Here is a 19344-nt window from a genome sequence, read left to right as displayed (position 1 = left end):
GTGTGTATGTGTGTGTGGTCTGTAGTAGTAAAAGCAGAGCTGCAGTGGATCCTCTCCCCGAGACGCCTTGCTTGTAGTGAGGAGAAGAGCCGCAGCCCCTCGCCACTCCTTCGCCTCCTGCAATTGGAAGAAGGAGGCCGCCTCCTCCCTCCCCCCGCCTCATCGGCATGCAGGCGGCGCAGTGTGTGTATGAGGAGAGAGGCGAGCGAGAGACGTAGCAGTCAGTGCGATGGGCTAGAGGAGAGCGAGGAGGCGGAGGAGCAGAGTGAACCCTGGATCTGCCTTGCCTTCGCCTGTCGTCTGCCTGAAGCTGGGTTTGCCACCGCGACGCGCCGCACCGACACCGAGCAGACCCTCGGACCTTTCTGAGATTGCTCCACCAGCCGGGAAAAACCAGACCCCACCAGGCTTCCTCCTCCATCATCATCATCATCAGCAGCATCAGCAGCAGCAGCGGAGCGGCCTGACGCCACAGTTCAGGCACCAGCTGCTACCAAACCGCGTCTCCTTCCTCCGCCTCGCCGCGCCGCTCCCTATGCCCTTGTCCTCGGCGGCTCCTCTCACCTCCCTGGCCAGTATATGGATAGAAGCTCCCTGTTTCAGCTCATACAAGAGCAGGTAAGCAGCATGCGGCGGCGTGTGGCGGAGGTTTCTATGGTTACGCAGGCTCGCTGTCCGCCTCACCGTCTCACCGCGGACGGAGACGTGGAGGACGTGGTGAGGGCTGATGGCAGCCGGAGCTGGATGAGATGGAGGTGAGGCGGTGGAGCCATGATGGCCTGGAGAACAGAAGGTCAGACCCAGCAGCAGGGGTGGGAGGGGCGCCAGGGCCGGTTCTGACGGGGAAGCATGAGGCGGCTGATGGACGTTGGACAGGCCTGAACCCATGAACTTAAGCCACAATGTTGTTGCTCTGCCTCCATTTTACTGTAATATAATGGCCTAATAATACAAAGACACTTTCTCAAAACAATAAACTTTCAATAAGCATCTAACACTAGAACTGGAAGACATTTTAAATATGCCAAATAAATAAAACAACGAATAAAATGATGATGATGAAGTCTCATTTTAAAACACCAAACTGAAAACTGTATCATCATTTTGGTAAAAAACAATAAATGGAAATTATTTAATTTATCATGAATTTAATTGACTTATTGCAACATGTTGGTCAGATAAAGCTGCTGCTTCCACATACGAATAAGTTCCTCTGGATTATCATGAATTATTCACTGCAGATGTTTCAGTTTGATGGAGAGTCCGCGCCCCAATACACACACACACACACCACACACACACACACCACACACACACACCACACACACACCACACGCAGACGCACACATACATTTGCATGGCTATCTTTGTGAGGACTTTCCATTGACTTCCATTCATTTCTACAGCCTAAACCTGACCTTTACCCTTTTCCTAACCCAACCAAAACTCAATTCATACCTTAGTCCTAACTCTGACCCCTGACCGAAAACCGGGTTTCCCCCTTGTGGGGACCAGGCTCCCACAACGTAGTATATGTCAGGAAAATCGTCCCCACAAGGTATTACAAACAAACGCACACACACACACACACACACACACACACACACACACACACACACGCACACACACACATTATAAACTAATTTAGTAACTGATTAATCATTAACTGGAGTTTGACTCAAAAAAGCCAATTTCTGAAAAACCAACAAACTCAGAGCAGCAAGTAATACAAAACACAGAAGTTTGCAAAAATATCTGCATTTTAAATTTAAGGTGAAAAAAACTTTAGTTTGGTCTCGTATCTGCTGGGGGTCTACCGCAGTCTGAAGACGTTCCTCATTGCATCTGGTTCTCTGCCTTTTTAACCTCGCAGTCAGATTTAGTTTCAGTTTTCCTCGTCCAGAATGAACAAACCCAGACGGACTGTGGGTTCGACCCGACCCAAAGCGTGTTTATTTTTAGCTGCAGACTGTAAAACAGTAACGGGACATTTCTGTGTTTTTGCAGCTCTGCAGGGTTTGATGTTTCTGATTTTAGCCGTGCGGCTCTTGGCTCGGATAATGAACGGGCCTGTTGGGGTTTGGGCTGATTGGCAGATTTATTGGGTCGGTCATTTTGGCGTGGAGGGAGACATTGATTGGGGCGGCTGCAGGAGGTTCTGAGTGACCCGTCAGCAGCTGAACTGACCCGAGGGACTGTGGCTCTGTGATTGCAGACACACCAGCATCATTTCAGACGGTGTGTGTGTTCATGGCATACGGGGCGACTCTTTGAGGATGTGGACACACCAGCATCGTTTCTTCTGTGAAATAAGGGTTGGCTCGGGTTGGGTGTTCTGTCTGGTGTCGCTGAGCAGATCCGGATCCCTTCGCCCGGCGTGAGTCAGTCTGACTCATCTGTGTCAGGATCAGTTGTGATGTGAGACTCAGAGACATGAAGCTGTTATTTCCAGGTTGTAAACTGCTACTTGTTTTATTGATCGACCGGCTTCATTTTGCTTATGCCAGGTCGTTCGTACAGACGGTTGGTTAAAGCCACAGCTGAGCGGACCGCGGTCCTATTACGCTCGGGTCCAAACCTAATCAATCTCTCAGGGTGACGGCGGATTTTCCGTCTATTTGTGGGACGCCATGTGGCGGCCTTTGATTTGCAGAAAGGTTTGCTTAATTGGACCAGAAGGAAATAAAATGTGCCAACAATCTGCTGCTGGCCAAACCTTGGACACTTTTCCTCATCCTTTTCCCAGGAAAACATTTTCCAGATCAAAGCTTTGTTGTTACAGCTCTACCCTTCACATTTCTATTCTTTCACTTTTACTGGAAGCATACCACAACACACACTCAAACACACACACACATTTCTACCTTTATTAGGACGCTGTATTGACTTCCATGCACTTCAGTAACTACTTTATGCCTAAACCAGACTTTTTCCCCAATCGTAACCGTCACTGTTATATTCCCAACCCATTGCCTTCCTACACGGTTCCACTCAGTTCACATCTACCTTCAGTGCTTCATCTGGGATTTCTCCCTTTGAGCTGGATTTCTCCAGTAGATCAGTGAACAGAAAGAGAAGTAGTGGACGACAACGTTAATTTTCTGCGCTGTTTTAGGGTCGTAGTTTTAGCAGTGGCAGCAGAGGAACTGACCGAAGCCGTTCAGACCTTGTTGGTCACTATTCCAAGATATTAGCAGCCATCTTGTTCGGCTCAGCACTTCTCTCATCGCAGTGAAGGATGGTTGTTTACAGCGCAGGGGATTTCCGGTAAGCTTCATCGCGTCAAAATGGCTCTGTGAAGCCAAACGTTAGTGACTTGGTAACGTTCAAAACCTCCACAGAGTTCGAGCAACCAATCATTTCTCAATAGCCGTGGGTCCAAGGGTCCAGAAGCAAATGGCGTAGACCGGTTCCTGGTTTCTACTGGGCTATTCCTAAGCATAACCTTAGCCAAAGCCTTACATCTAGACATGACCTTTAACCCTAAACAAGGGGCGCACCACATTAGGACACGACTTTGGTCCCAATGGGATCCATTGGACTTCTGAGGGTTCAGAGGATACATACACACACACACACACACACACAGCCCTAAATCATTGCTACTTTTCTCATTTCCATGTGTTTTCTGTCATTGTAAAGCTCAGAATCAAGACTTTCTGAATCTATACAAATCACGAAACGGCGTGTTCATGGATCCTCTGTGGCCAAAACAGCACCACCCTTCACAGTAAGACAAACACAGACAGTGAGTTAAGAGACTGTTTTCATTTCAGGTTGTTTATATGAAGATGTTGTTGTTGTGGGTCATTTTCAGCTGGTGATCTGTGAGTGTTTGCTGATGGGTAAGATGCCTGAACGGGTTTGAGAATCGCTGCCCTAAACCAGGAAGCAGACGAACTTATTGGTTTTTATCTTGATAGTTTTTATGTCTAGGCTTGTTTTATGTGTTAAAGGTAGTAACCTGGAGTGCAGACCTTTCTGAAGCATGTCCTTTAGAGCAGAGCTGCAGGACTAGAGCAGGACGGTCGCTGTGAAGCACATTGCGGCGCTGAAAGGAGCGCGGCAGACTGAAAGCGCCACATGATGGAGTTTGTTGTTCTCTCTCTCTGTGAGGTTCCTGTGCTGAGCTCAGGGTATTTCTGGCCTTTGTAAGCTCACACATTTTGCTCTTTACTTTGCAGCACTGCTGATAACATGACAAGCATCTAAAGTTTGCCATAAATAGATGTGGGACCATCTCCTTGTGTCTGGTTTGGTTCTTATCGGGTCATTTCTGCCCCGTCTTGGGATTTTCAGGGTGTTTTTGACGTTTTCATGTTGAGCAGTGAGAACTCTCCTGTCTTTAATCCTCCTGCTTGTCTGTGTGCTAATTAGAGAAAACGTGTTGCCCTGTGATTGTTTGGGTTGTGGAAACTATGAGCAGGAGTCTGTTCAGTCGTCCTACACGAGGTGAGGGAGCTGTTTGGATCTTTGGCCCCTCCTGTTGCAGACACATGCAGAACATGCTCTGTGATTATTACAGTCACTGACCCTGTTGTTGGTGAGAGCTGAGGGCTGCAGAGACGGCGCTCAGGGTTTTTCTGGTTCCAGTATAAACAAGCTGAGCCCTGTAAATACCACAGCCTGCTCCACACACAGCATCATTCAAGCTTCAGTTCACTGAGACCAAAATACTCTGCAGTTCTGCCGCTGAGGCCAACGGTTAGCACGTTGTTGCCTTTTTCTAATCTAGAAACCTTTCAGAAATCGCTCAGATGTTGCTTTTTACTTTGCAACGCAACAATATAAGTATCATTTTTCCCCAAAATAATAAATAAAAATTAGAACGGCAAGCAGTGGGTTGGTTCCAAGCCCTCCAACCTGGTGACTTCTTTCCTACTTGGCTTCCTCAGAGCTAACTGGCTGAAGCATTTTGTGTATGACTAGGTTACAGTGGCCGACGGCAAACAAGAACACAAACAGAAAAAACACTGGAAACAATCACAGAAAGCAGAAGCAAAAACTGACAATAAAAAAAACATTGCAAACAGAAAATGCTGCAAAAAATAATCATGGTATGAACAGAATAAAGACTATTCTCCATTTTATGCTATTCTGAAATGCAGAAATGTCTCAAACAGCATAAATAACAGCAGATATAAACTCTCTCCACAGTGAGAGTGGGCCTCCAGGCCACTAGGGGGAGCCTGGAGGAAGTAATATTACCGACATAAAAGTGCTGCTGAAAGAGACACAAATGCTGCTTTCCAGTTCTACTCAGAACTGGAAAATTCTGACTTCCCAGTTGAAAACATCCAAAGTCAGATTTCTCACAGGGAAACTGGGAAAAACTGCGACTACAGTCACAATTTTTACGGCTGACATTGCGTTTCAAAATGGCCGCTCCTCGCGTAAACAGTTGAAATCTGTAGTGGAATCTAAAATCAGTGTTGCATGAACTCAGATTAGAAGAGGTGTTTGTGTGAAAAGTAAGGCTTGAAACGAAGTTCATAAGTTGTATTAGAAACCAGGTTTCTGGACGCCGCCATGTTGAAACCCAAACTGCTCAACTGGATCGCTGTGACCTTGGTCCGACCTCAAAGTATGACCTTTTCTTTCTTCCTCCAACTCTTTTCTGTTCGTCCCTTTGAGTCATGGCATCCCGCCTTCACTGAGGATCTGTTGTTTTTTTTGTTGGTTGACTCCCCCTAGTGGCCTGGAGGATTTATGCTTCATGTGGCTCATTTGTAGCGTTTTGTACTCAATGTTGCTGCAGTTTGCAGCACTTTATCTTTTGCTTCTATTTCCTGTTTCCTTTGTGTTTGCAACGTGTTTCTATTGCATTTGTTGTTTTTTGCCTTTTGCCATTGTACAAACTTTAAATCTTTCCTTTTCATATAGAAATCATGTAGTTATGGTCAGAGGGAGGTAGAGTACCCAATAAATACTCACGTAACCGTAGCAATACTTCAACATACTTTTACTCTAGTAAAAAGTAGCTGTCTAGAAATTAAAAAGTTACTCAAATACTGATGAACTGATCAAATTATCAATCACTTAATATTTAAAAATTACATCATCAGATGGACCAAAATTTAAAGTTAAGTGGAAATTTTGGTATTTTAAAAACCAAAATTACAATTTATACAAGTAACAAAAAATAAAATCAGACAAAATAAATTTTTCCAAATCAGTTTCTTTCAATAAAAATCCAGAAATTTTATTGAAGTAATAATTCATAATAAAATTACTAAAGTAGAAGTAAAAGGTGCAGCATAGTGAAAGTAAATTACTCATTAAATAAACTAGTTTCTGCGCCAAGATGTTCAGTTTCATTCAGAATCTGAGTTTTCTGAGTTGCTAGTTTTAAATACAATCTGTGAGATTTCTTCATGCAGCGTTTCCTCCAGGTGTTTTGACCTTTGACCCACCTGCTGAATGTTTTTCAACGGCCTCAGGTTTCGGGTGAAGCGTTTGTTTCTGACGTAACGTTGCTGAGGGAACGTTTTCGCCTCATTCAGCAGGTCTCTGCTCTCCTCCGACTCAGGAACACGTCGCCGTCCGTCTCCTTCCTCGCTCTCCTCATCCGTCCGCCGCCCCGCCCTCCTGTCGATGGTCGCCCACCGCCGTTTACAGCTCAACCCCCCAAAACGCCGTCTCTCCTCAAATCCTCTCCCTTTTTCTCCTTCCTTCAATCTTCTGAAGGCGGAAAATCTTTAGTTTCTTTGCTTCCGCCTCTGGGAAGCCAACATGTCGGAGGGGATCATCGGGCGGGGGAAATGCAGCCGGTAACCATAGCAACGCATGCGGCTCGTCTAAAGCGTCGCCTTCACTGGTGTTGGATGGATTGCTTCAATAGCTGCTTCCCTCTCTGTGCTTCTCTGGTTTTATGGCAGGCAGTTATAGCATAAAATCAGTTTGATTCACATCCCAGAAATCTGAGAATGCATTTCTACAATCCTGAATGTTAATTTAATATTTCTGCATTCACATTCTCAGAACTTAATATCTCTCCAATTTTGTTGAGTCAAACTATCTTTCAAGATATCTAAAATAACGTGAGTTTGAAAAGTTACAATTCAAGATATCTTGACAATGAGTCAAAATCACATTTTTATTTTTCTGAGCTGTCCAAAGTTATCAGAAAATATACAACACAGAAACTAAAACACTAATTCTGTGAATTTGGAGATTTTGCTTTAGAAATCTGCAAAGAATTTCTCATTTATTCACTTCCAGCGCACGCAGTGGATTTAAGAACAACTTTAAAGAGAAAAGTGTGACTGTCAACCCATTAAACAGAAAATTCATTCTTGTTGAAAAATGTTTTCGGCTCGGGGTTGCCGTGGCGGCGGCTCGGGGTCGGCCCTCCAGCAGTGATCAGCGTATTCCAGTCTGATCTCTGTCTGCCCTCTGGGACGTGCAGGCGGACCGATGGAGTGTGGCACACCTCGCTGCAGGCCGACTTCCTCCTTAATGTCGTCGTTTCTCATTCTTTTCATCAACCTCTTACACCCATTCTCCCCTTTTTTCTGCTTCCTCCCCCCTTGTCCTGCTACGCCGTACGTTACCGACACTGCAGATTTCTGCACCGTGCTGCTCGGCTCCCCTCAGGGGAAACAGGGCCGCCTTTCAGCAAATACCCACAGACCTCGGAGTAAAAGGGGGATTATCTAAAAATAGCCCTGGGCTTTCTGCCACCTCAGTTCGTTTTCACCCTCCGCTTTGGCTTCATCTGCGTTTTAGGATCACAAATCACTGATTACTGTCAGGAATATTCAGCGGGTTTGACTCTGGTGAGGAATGTTTTCACATCTGATAATCCGGTAGATTCTGTGTGATTTGGGACCCAAACGGCAACATTTATTTAATTTTCAGTCAAACCAACCAAAGCCTTTGAGCAACCTGTTCCCCTCCTGGCCTGCGGGGGCGCTGCACCAAGAACCACTGAAGGAAACGACACAAAATCCTCTGAAGACACCGAGAGCAACTTCCTTCTTCACCAGGTGGAAATAAGATGGAGGCGATTTCTCTTTAGTCTTTGGCTGAAGCCAACAAGCCATTTCTGCTGCTAGCGCTATGCTAGCATATTTGTTTTGGTTGTTTTTACCCAGAATGCTCTGCGCTGTAGTCCACATCCTGTTTTAGGGCGCTAACATAAGCAGAAAGAAAATAGCACTGCTCACAAAACAACGTCTAGGACGTCATTTCAGCCCAAAAATGAGTTTCTGTGACTCTTCAGGTAAAAATTTTCTTAGGTTTCTTTTTAACTTTACAGGAGTTAGCACATGTGTGGGTTGTTTTGATGCTCATCATGTTTCTTAAAAGCATGACGTCGCGTAGCAGAACTAATGTTTGTGATTATTGGTTTTTAGTTAGCAGTACCCTCCACTGATTTCTAGTTAAAGGGTTAAATCATGTAAAATTGACTTTCTTTTTAAACTTTCCACCGTGTTTTAATGTTTTTCCCTCATCAGAAATAAACCGGGAGTCTTACTTTGATCTTTTCATGTTTGAGGAATCCTTTAATCACCATGGCAACCATTCAAAACGCCTGGGCGGACTTAGCCCCGCCTTCTAGGCGAAGCTCCTCCCACACTCAGCTCCTTCAGACTAGCCAGCAGCAATTAGCAACCAGCAAACCAAATACTTTTGTTTTTATAGCAGCTAATCCATCTGCAGTGATTTTTTTTCTGCAGTTGTAAGAATCATGTTAATCTGCCAGTTGCAGCCAAACCCTGAATTTTTTTTTTTTTTTTTTACTGATGATTCTAGAAATTTCCCACATAATTAGTGAAAGGAAGCAGAGTGGGTCCTGATTGGTTGGTTCTGCCTCTGTGAGCAGCGGAGCTTCGCGCTCTGCAGCTTAACGCCCCCATTCTCATGCCGCCCAGATGGGATTCCTCTCCTGGAAATGAGCAACATCCTACATGACTGGATTCTCCGTCTGGAGCAACGAGGCGATTACGTTCAGGAATTGCTGAAACGAGAAGCGGCTCCTCATCCAGGATCTCTGTTGCCTCCTCAGTTTGTCCTCCGGTGGTTTTTAGCTAAAGCTGCACTAAGCAGAGCTGGCAGGAGGAATTAGCTGTCCGCCGAGGAGCGGCGGGGAAATTTAGGACAGAAAAGAGAAAAATTAAAACCTGCTGCTGCACGTCGCTGGATGATAAAACAATAATATATATCTAGATAAACACAAATATTTCTCACAATGTCAACTTTTTTCTTGTAATATTAGGACTTTATTCTAACTATTTTTTTATTGTGGCCCTAATTTTCCACTGCAAAAAAATAAATTTGATTTTATGATTAAAAAAATTATAACCAGTTTTATTTGAAAAACTTCAATTAGATTAGATTTTTGTATTTTTCTCATTATTCTGATTTACAGTCACACAAACGTTTTTTCTTGTAGTTATTCTGGGATTATTTTGACTTTGTCTAATACAACTTTTTCATCATATTATGTTTTTGTTTGCTTTTTTTTACAGTGTTATGACTTTATTCTCTTATTTTTTTCTTATTTTGACCCTACTACTCCGTCATTAAAAACAGATTGTTTTATGATTTATCATTTAAAAACTATTAGATCCAAATGCTCTGATTTTTCTCATATAATTTTGACTTTATTCTCATATTATTTCCACTTTCTCTCACACAACTTTATTTTTTTGATTAGTATGAATTAATTCTCAAATAACTTTTTCTTGCAATACTATGTTTGTTTTTTCAGTATTAAGACTTTATTCTCAAAATATTTATTCTGTCCCTAATAATCTGTCATAAAAACAGAATAGCTGTTATGATTTATCATTTTAAAAATCTATTAAATTATTTTTTTTTTCTGACCTTTTTCCCGTCTGGCCCCCAGTGGCCCGCGCCCCACACTTTGAGAAACGCTGATTGATTTTTTTTTTTACAGAAAGATGTGAGGCTGCAGGTCAACATTAAGCTGGTGTGTTTTTCCTTGCAGTTGGACCCAGAGAACACCGGTTTCATCCCAGTGGAGAACTTCACCAGCTTGGTGGAGCACCATGAGCTGCAGCTGGACCCGTCCAAGCTGGACATGCTGTTAGCGCTGGTCCAGAGCAACGAGGAGGGCCAGGTGTGCTACCAGGAGCTCATCGAGCTGGTGAGTCCAACAGGAAAGGTTACTGCATCGATTGAGCTGGAAAGCTCCTGGATAAATCAGGAAGCCGTCCTGTGAAGGAGGATCAGTCTCAGCAGTTAACGCATCGCTAAATCCAGACGCTTATCCTCGCAGGCGGAGCAGCGAGAGCCGCCGGACGGCCCGGTGGCCGGGCTGTCCGCCCAGCGGCCCGTGGCTGTACGGTCAGCTGAGCGGCCCGGTGGCCGGACTGTCCGCCCAACGGCCCGTGGCTGTACGGTCAGCTGAACGGCCCGGCGGCCGGACGGTCAGCTGAACGGCCCGGCGGCCGGACGGTCAGCTGAACGGCCCGGCAGCCAGCTGGACGGTCAGTTAACGGTTCAAACTGGGGGTTTGATTTACACCCAGCCAGTTTGAAGTGTTGCCTTCAAACAGTTAAAGCTAACGGCTAAAGCACATTTGGATGTTAATATTTGTAGATAATAAAATTTAAAAAGTATTTTGCATGATATTAATGTCAATAACTATTGGTTTTATCTCTGTTTGGTTTTTCCAAATAAAACTGATTTGATCACATTCTTTTCTATCAACACAGTAAATTAAAGAACTGTTTAGCATTTCGGTTTCGCTACTTTTGGCTCGATTGAACAGATTCATTCTCGGTGTACGAACAGGGTTTAGGTTACTTTCCTTCAGAAAACTGAACATGCAGGAAAGGCTGGTTTTACAAAACAGCTATAAGAATGAAAATGTTTAGGTCACTTTTAAGGGTTTGTCTGTTTCTTATGTCAAATATACACTGCAAAAACTCAAAATCCTACCAAGTATTTTTAGGTGTAGTTTTAGTGCAAATAATGTATTCCACTTGAAATTAGACAAAACTAATTTACAGGTAACTTTTTATGAACTGGTTTTGAGTCGGTAATTCCTTTGTATTTATAAGAAATACTGTGTTTTTATTAAAATTAAGGAATTACTGACTTAAAACAAGCTCCTGAGAAGTTAGGTTTGTTATTTCAGATGTGCTGAGATGTTTTCAGTAGAAAAACTTGGTAATATTTTATGTTGTGTTGTTGCTTTTAGCCTCTTTTTTACGCTTTTCCACTTCAGAGCTGCACATATTCATATTTTCTTCACAGCAGAAACTTTACACTCTCCTCTAAAAGTCGCGTTTTAAAGCCATTTGGAGCCCAAAGTGCAGTTTGTTACCTGTCAGCATCTCGGCCTGCAGCCGACGTTTTGTTTCAAACAGCGACTCGATGCACTTTGCCTGAATGTCGGAGAGCGAAGGTTTCTTTCCCGAGCCATGATTAAACCATGAAGCAGCGGTTTGGTCACAAACTGCTGAGGGGAAAAGCAGAATGGAGCAGAGTCTCATTTTGAAAGGATGTGAGAAAAAACCTGAGTATCTGGGTCAGACCCGCTGATTTAAGGTTCTGAAAGCATCAGATGGAGGTTTGGGCCGACACTCGACTCATGAATATAATCGGGAACGGCGACATTTTAGTCAGTTGTTTTGAATCTGTTTGAAACTCTGCAGCTCTTTCCTTCACATTTCAGCTTTTAGCTTCAAAATGTTTGGCCCGTTTGGCAGATATCGGACTGCACCGGCTTACAGTAAATATGTTCATGTCTCAGGATGGCCGAGGCAAAATCTGGAGAAACTCTTCAAAAACTTGAACAGTGACGTCCACAGATGTTCAGCATCGTGGAAAATCTACGTAGGGAATTGAGCCAACGGTTCAGTTGGTAGCAAAGGAGACAGAAGCTCCAACTGCAGTGAAAGATTTAAAGGGGCGGTGTTCTGATTTCCAGACACATAGTGCAGTTTTATAGCACAATCAGGCAACTGCTAACTTCAGTTGTTATAAAAATGCTGTAGATATGACATATGACTTAATTAAAATTTTTCTACCCCGTTTAACGCCGTAAAATTGGGCGTCTGTCTCTTTAAGAACTTCTGCTCTTTCTGAAGCTCTGCCTCCATGTAGTCGTCCCAACATGGCTCCTCTGTTAACCCTTTAATGTTTTACCAGTGTTGCTCTGAGCAGCAGCTCCTATAATGAGCTCAGCAGCTGGTTGCTAATTGCTGCTGGCTAGTCTGAAGGAGCTGAGTGGGGAGGAGCTGCGGCTCGAAGGCGGGGCTAGGCCCATCCAGGCGTTTTAACAGCTGAATGGTTACCATGGAGATCGAAGGATTTCTCAAACATGCATGAAAGTAACACTCCAGGTTCGTTTTAATAATCGAAAAACATTAAAACAAATTTTTAAAAAAAGATTTTACAGAACACTGCCCCTTTAAACATTGTGTTTATGGCCTCAACATTAATTATTCCTCATCAGGGAAACTCCAGTATTTCTCCGGCAGCATTTTCCTGATGCTGCGTGTTTATTCTCAGTGCAGATGTTTGAGCTCTGACGGCGCCGCAGGTTCGGGGCCGCCTCGCGTTCTGTTCGCCATCTCTCTCCTGTCGTCACTTCAAAAGGCCGCTAATGCTCGCTTTAGAGGCGGCGGCGGCGCACGTCGAACACGGTGAGGCGGAGTGACAGCTACGCTAAGCCGTGTCTGCAGGGAACAAATCTTCACAGAGGCAACATGAATGGGAGGGAGCAGCAGGTTGCTGTCACCCAGCCAAACGTACGGCGGGTAAACGCAGAGCAGACAGGAGGCGCAGCAGCAAACGCTGCATTCTTTCACTTCCTGGGTCAAGATTTTAAGAGTTAAAGGAGAAAAGGTTGATGCATCACAGAGTGAAAAATTAACAGCAGTAATTTGGGATATTTATCCTGTCATAAGGGGAAAAATGGGCTTCAAAGTCATATTTTCATCATGTCACAGTTTGAACCTGAAAATATCAACTAGCAAGCTAAATATTTCACTTGGAACTAAATACTTAGTTTAGCTAAATATTTAGTTTGAAAGTAAGTAGTTAGCTTCCTGTAAATATTATAGCTAAATATTTAGTTATCAAGGTAAATATTTAGTTTATAAACTTAGCAAATTAATTTGCTAACTAAATAATTAGCTTCAAACTAAATATTTAGCTTCCAAATAAAGTTGGAAGCTAGATATTTAGCCTGAAGCTAATTATTTAGTTAAAGTTAAATATTTAGCTCCAAACTACATCAATCGTTGTTGTTGTTTGCAATGTGCGTCAGATTTACAGACGTATGAGAAACGTGAGAACACAAAGGTTCCGGCTGGAGAAACGGTTCAGTTTTTACATTCAATTTAATTAATTGAAATTAACTCTAAGTCTCGACTGACTCCTGCTGTAATGTGGAGACGCCCTGTGAATACTTTCCAGTTCTGCTGGTTATTTTCTGCGCTGCTGAGTTTTTGCTCATTCGTTCCGTATTTCTGTCCTCCGGTACCGGTTCTGACCCGCCGTTCCTCTCCAGGTTGTTCCGCTTCTCCTCCTGCCTCCTTTCTCCCAACTCGTCAGTTTTCCTCAGCGAGACGTAAGAGCGGTTTCTCCGTCAGCTTCCCGTGAGCCGCATTGTTCAGCTGAAGCCGTCAGCCGCTGAACGGACCCCGCTGTGCCGACCGAACCTTCGTTTTGTAACCCGGCTGAAAGGAAATGTCGGGTGTGAATCCGCCGCAGCGCTAGGACGGTTTCCATGCTAAGCCTCTGTAGCTGATGTCAGTCATTCTTATTATATCGAGATTATCAAAGTCCCTAAAGGGCCGGTTGTGATAAAATGTTGATAAAATAACAAACCAATAAAATTTAAATTATTCGATGAGTACTTCTTAAATTTAAATAATACTGAACATCATTTCACATTGATGTAATTTAGCAGTTTGCATATGAAAACTACAGAAGGAGATTACTGCCTTGGAAAGGACATTTCTGGTTTTCATATCTAATAGGTGAAAAATCTAATTTCTGAGAATTTTTTGACAGAATTCTGTTTTTTTTTTTTTGTTTTTTTTAGAATTTAGAATTCTGATTTTTTTTTTAATTCTGAATTTTTTTTTTTTTTTTAGAATTCTGATTTTTTTCTTTCACCCCCAGAATCCTGATGTTTTTTTCCCAGAATTCTGAGCTTTGATTGCAGAAGATTGGAGTCGGAATGACTCTGGTAAATACTAAAAGAAAAACCAGCTTTTTTTCTTCTGTGGTCCAAATCCTCTTCTGCTTAAAACTGCCTTCGTTTGATTAATAAGATATTATTTAATTTATTTTCAAGGTCCATTTTTTGATGGGCCACATTAAGACTTTACGGCGGGCCGGATTTGGCCCGTGGGCCTCGAGTTTGGCAGACCTGCGCTCTGTGAACATAAGAGCTCTCACTTTGTCCCAAACCTTGGAAAACGTTGCTGTAAACAAAAAGCACCTTTCAATGGGCGTAAAAAGCCATTAGCAGCTATTTCCCATGATTCAGTGCTGCTGGCAGCCAGCCTCTTTCATTTCATCTCAATCAAAAGCCACTTATGTATTTTAATCCATTTCTCTTCATGAATATTCAGCAGCAGTTTTGTCGAGTCTCTTCCAGCTAAATTAAATCAGCAACATAACTTTGATATTAATATTTCATTTGATGCTGAAATATGAGGAAAAATCTGAAGTTATTTACTTCTTTGGTTTAATAAACAGAAAATTCATCAAAGTTTCTGTTTGACCCTCAAGGTTTTTGCTCCAGAATTAATAAAATGTTGATAGAAACTGTTTGGGGTTTTTTGTAAATCTGCTCAGTCAGCATTTCTTTTTCTTCTTTTTTATCAGAAACTAGAGCTGACAGAATATATCTTTTAACTTTCTGGTTAATCTTTCCGAATAATTTTCTTTAGTGATTTTGTTTTGTATGGATTAGGGCTGAATCAGGAAATAAGCGTTTCATATGAGTTGATCAATAATTTTTGATTAGTTTTTGGTTTTAAATATCAGTCATTTCCTGTTTTATCCAGTTTCCCCTCAATGTTTTATATTTTTTAGCAGACAAAGTGGGGAAACTTCAAACTGCTCCAGTTACTTGGCAGGTTGTTGCTAGGCAACCTGGATTATTTCATATATTCAATAATCTATCAGATGGTTTATCTCTTTATTGATCATGTCTACAGCGATATATATTATTGATTTATTCATGCAGTTAGAAGCTCAATGCAGTCACAACTAGTGAAGAAAACGACATGAAAACATTTTCTCTTTTGTCTTTAGCTAAAATCCACGAGCCCTTTCTGCTGCTAGCGCTGGGCTAGCATGTGGTTGTGTTTACCCAGAATGCCCTGCGCTGTGGTCCACTTCCTGCTTTTGGAGCGGTCTCCAGTCCGCTTGGCGTTCAAACTGAACCAGAGTTCACTTCAACCGAACGCGGTCTGGAGAGTTAGCTTAGCGTTCACACCTCACCAACCGAACCGGAGCCGGATTACAGCGGACTGACAGTTTCCACTGTTAGTTGAAGGAGCTGAACCAGAGTCATGTCGGGTCATAAACGGGTAAAAGGTTTTTTCTTTTGTCCCTCAGATGAGCAGCAAGCGCTCCAGCAGTTTCCGGCGCGCCATCGCTAACGGCCGCCGCACCCTGCAGAGGGAAATCCTGCTGGACGAGACGGGCCTTGGACTGTACAAACGCTTCGTCCGCTATGTGGCCTACGAGATCCTGCCGTGTGAGACGGACCGGCGCTGGTACTTCCACCAGAACCGCCTCTGTCCTCCGCCCGTCTTCATCGCCGTCGTCACTATCGTCCAGGTGAGGCTCCTCTGTCAGTGCCACGAATAAACCAGGAAGTCTTAAAGGGCCGGCGGGGGGAGAATGTGTTGATAAAACCCAAAACCAAACCTAAAGCTCACCTGAGCCTGACGAGTTTTTCTTACAGCTAAATGATGCTGAACGTCATTTCAGGTTAAATTTGGCAGAACGCATGAAAACTATAGAAGAACTTTTCACATATATTCTGGGGGAAAACAAGATTCTGGCTTTAATTTGCTCAGATCAAAGTCAGAATTCAGAGAAAAACATCAGAATTTGAAGAAAATAGTTAAAATTTTGAGGAAAATATTGGAATTCTGGGAAAAAAGTCACATTTCTAAGAAAAATTCAGATTTTTTTTGTGCTCCTAATCCTCTTCTGTTGAAAACTGCTTTCATTTGATTGATCAGATATTGGTTAAGCGAACTGCGGTTATTTCAAGGTTCTTTGGGCCATGTAGAACTGTCCGGCGGGCTGGTTTTGGCCCGCCGGCCTGGAGTTTGGAGTTTTCTAAAACAGCAATCCTCTTTCTCTGAGCCGCTCCCAGGACGGCTGTTTGAGGAGATTTCCTGCCTCTGATGGCGCTCACGTTGAGCCGCCGCTCCTTTAAGCTGAAATCCTCCGCAGGAAATTCAGCCTCTGATGTCGGATCGTCACCAAAGACGCTTTAAAGCACGGATCCAATTGGGGAAATAAAAAATACGTCGGGTTCTGAAGGCGCATCAGAGCCGGCCTAACATCGTCTTTTTATCTCGTTTTATTACGATTTTATTCTTGTATAACTTTTGTCGTACGATTTTATTCTTCTGTTGCGACTTTTTTCTCATATTATTACTTTTTATCATACAACATTTGTATAACGTCATGACTTTTAGTTCTTTCTTTACCGGCGTTTCTTCTTGTGTTATCTCGACTTTTCTCTTGTAATATTTTTTTTCTCATAATAATATGACTCTCCTGTCGTGGTTTCATTTTTTCCTAGCCTGGCCCGGTCCTCTATCGCATCGTCTGAATAGTTTGAGGGAAAATAACCAACAAAACTTCCTGGTTTCCCTGAACTCATCAGAAAGCCGAGTCGCCTTCAGTCGCCTCTGAATGGCTGTAATGACAGCGAGAGTCTGATAATTACTGTTCACATCCATTTTAATTCACAGAGACAATAAGCCATTATCCTATGAAAAGAAATTAATGGAGCTGAACCAGATGTGTCTTTTTTCTCCTGCAGGCTGTAATTGTCTCAATTCTAGCCGAGGAATACAGAAAAAGACCAAAACGTCTCAGAAAGTACAATGAGTTTTTCGTTTGGCAGGACGCCTGATGGTCTTTGAATCGTGTTGTGTTGCAGATAATCGTGTTCATGTGCTACGGCATCATGCTCAATAAGTGGGTTCTGCAGACGTACCAGCTGGACTTCATGAAGAGTCCGCTGGTCTACCACCCCGGCCACCGTGCACAAGTCTGGCGCTTCTTCAGCTACATGTTCATGCATGTTGGGTATGTTGAGCTGCTCCTGTTTTTGACGGGCTGCTGCTGATGAGACCAAATGAAACCTTTCCTCTCCTCAGTTTGGAGCAGCTGGGATTTAACGCTCTGCTGCAGCTGATGATCGGCGTTCCCTTGGAGATGGTTCACGGCATCTTACGGATAAGTTTGCTCTACATGGCGGGAGTTCTGGCTGGTGAGTTTTATCACGTCATCCTGACTCAACGAGCTTCAATCGTTCAATTAAAGGGGCGGTGCTATGTGTTTACCGGGCACATGGTGCCATTTTATAGCACAAGAAAGAAACTGTTTCCGTCAGCTACTTTAAAATGATACATATATCAGTTTGACTTAAAAGAAATTTTACTTCCTAATTTAAGTCCATGAAATTGGACTTTGTTTGCTGTTTTTGTGTTCAGCTTGTTTTCGTTTGGTGAGTCAACATTCCCAGAATGCATCACTCGATGTGTTTCAGTTACAAATGTGTGCAAAACTTTGTCAATGTTCCACTAATGTCAGAAAAACATGACAGTGTTTCTATTAAATAAGAAATGCAGTTAAAATCAGACGTGAATCTTTTTTTTGCGCACAGTAAAAAACCCATCATCCTCCTACCACTTCCGGTTGTCTTCTTTGTTGTTTCCAGCAGTAGTAACATCTGGCTGTTGATCATGTGACTCGTGATGCGGGCCAGAATGCTGGCCTCTGCTGTGCGTTCATTAAATACATTTGAACAATGCATCTAAACGTCTGTTTTCACTCTCTCTTCATGCTACTGCAGTTATTTTTCCTGCCAGGTTTGTCAGACGAACAGTGAAAACAGACGTTTTGTAATATCTTGCAGTGGATTTTGTATTTTCTCTCCTCCGGAAGCTGAACAGAAACGGCTGCTTGTTTTCCTCGGCTCTGTTTGTGTGGGTTGGACCAGACTGCAGCGTATCTGTAGTGACCTACTTTATTTTGTGGTTATTATTATTTACACTCTTGTCTCTTCCTCCGTGCTCCACTGATGTTTTCTGTTTACTGGTTTTGTTGGGATTGGATTACTGGTAAAAATAAAACAAAAGAGCGGCTTACATTTTTAGATGATCAAACTGAATGCTGCTTTTTGCTGCTTAAAGGGACGTACTTACCTACTATACTACTAAACTGCACTGCCTATGCAAACATATGTCATATGTTAAATTTTTTATACAGAATTATTCTCACATAATGAGTTTTTAGTCTATTCTGAGCTCCTTCACAATGAGCTTTTTTAGGGCCTCTGTCACTTTAAATAAGCCGCTGTTGGCCACGCCCCCAACTCCATGTTTGGACTCGCACTGAAAATGGCTGCACACCCCAACGACGTAGTACGGCCATTACAGATGGATGTAAAGGACCAACTTTCTGCCAGAAAACTCTGAAGTTTTGACATTAATCTCCGAAATTTTCTAGGAAATATTTGACATTTTTAACTTTTGAAACTCAGTTTTGAAAAGTTGAAAATGTTCAAATTTTGAAACTTTAAAATTCCCAAGTTTTTCTAGAAAATTTCAGATTTTAACCTCAAATTTCTGTTGTTTTTTCTAGCAAATTTTTGACTTTTCAAACTGAGAAATTTTCCAGTTTTTTCTAAAAAAAAAATTTCATCTATTGAAAATCTCTGAAATTAATCTCAACATTTAATTTTTTTGTTTTTGACGGAAATTGACTCTTATTTTGGGCTTGTCCTGGGGTTGCTAGGTGACGGGTTGGGTTTGACTGGGGTTGCTACGTGACGGGTTGGGTTTGACTGGGGTTGCTAGGTGACGGGTTGGGCTTGACTGGGGTTGCTAGGTAACGGCAGAGTTCTCCTCGAATGCGACTCAGTTCAGTTTATGTTGAAAAGCTTTAATTTTCCTTGAAAACATTTCAGGGAGTTTGGGAGCCGCACAAATTCAGTCAAGGGGCCACATACTTGTACTTTTATTTTATTTTCCACTTTTACCCAAATTATCTGCGACCCTCATTTAATTATGGAATATTAGAGAAAAGGTAAATGATAATAACGTTCTTATATGCTCTTATTTATCATATTTGTTAAACAATTTAATTGTT

The 19344-nt window shown here is 42.7% G+C and overlaps 1 protein-coding gene and 1 long non-coding RNA gene across 3 annotated transcripts in view; both read left to right on the top strand.

The window, feature by feature from the left end:
• LOC106947541 (rhomboid-related protein 1-like) overlaps positions 1 to 17790 on the top strand; it is a 42245-nt gene extending 24455 nt beyond the window's left edge. The window contains exons 1-5 of one of the 2 annotated variants that reach the window (XM_015032610.1): positions 9 to 618; positions 9956 to 10114; positions 15559 to 15783; positions 17129 to 17277; positions 17349 to 17789. In XM_015032610.1, the coding sequence (XP_014888096.1) occupies positions 580 to 618; positions 9956 to 10114; positions 15559 to 15783; positions 17129 to 17277; positions 17349 to 17598 (822 nt within the window). In that variant the 5' untranslated portion in view covers positions 9 to 579 and the 3' untranslated portion in view covers positions 17599 to 17789. Of the gene's footprint in view, positions 1 to 8; positions 619 to 9955; positions 10115 to 15558; positions 15784 to 17128; positions 17278 to 17348 lie in introns of those variants that run through there. The other variant, XM_015032612.1, reaches the window with a different exon arrangement.
• Positions 13333 to 14912, top strand: LOC106947543 (uncharacterized). Its single transcript, XR_001425009.1, has 2 exons — positions 13333 to 13733; positions 14110 to 14912. It is a non-coding gene; the product is annotated as an uncharacterized LOC106947543 (long non-coding RNA).
• Positions 17791 to 19344: the final 1554 nt, after the last annotated feature.

The sequence above is a fragment of the Poecilia latipinna genome, unplaced genomic scaffold (genome assembly GCF_001443285.1).
Source record: "Poecilia latipinna isolate Pla-1442-1.1 unplaced genomic scaffold, P_latipinna-1.0 Scaffold247, whole genome shotgun sequence".
Taxonomy (NCBI): domain Eukaryota; kingdom Metazoa; phylum Chordata; class Actinopteri; order Cyprinodontiformes; family Poeciliidae; genus Poecilia; species Poecilia latipinna.
The sequence above is the reverse complement of the archived record's forward strand: the minus strand, read 5'-3'. Positions and strand labels throughout refer to the sequence as shown.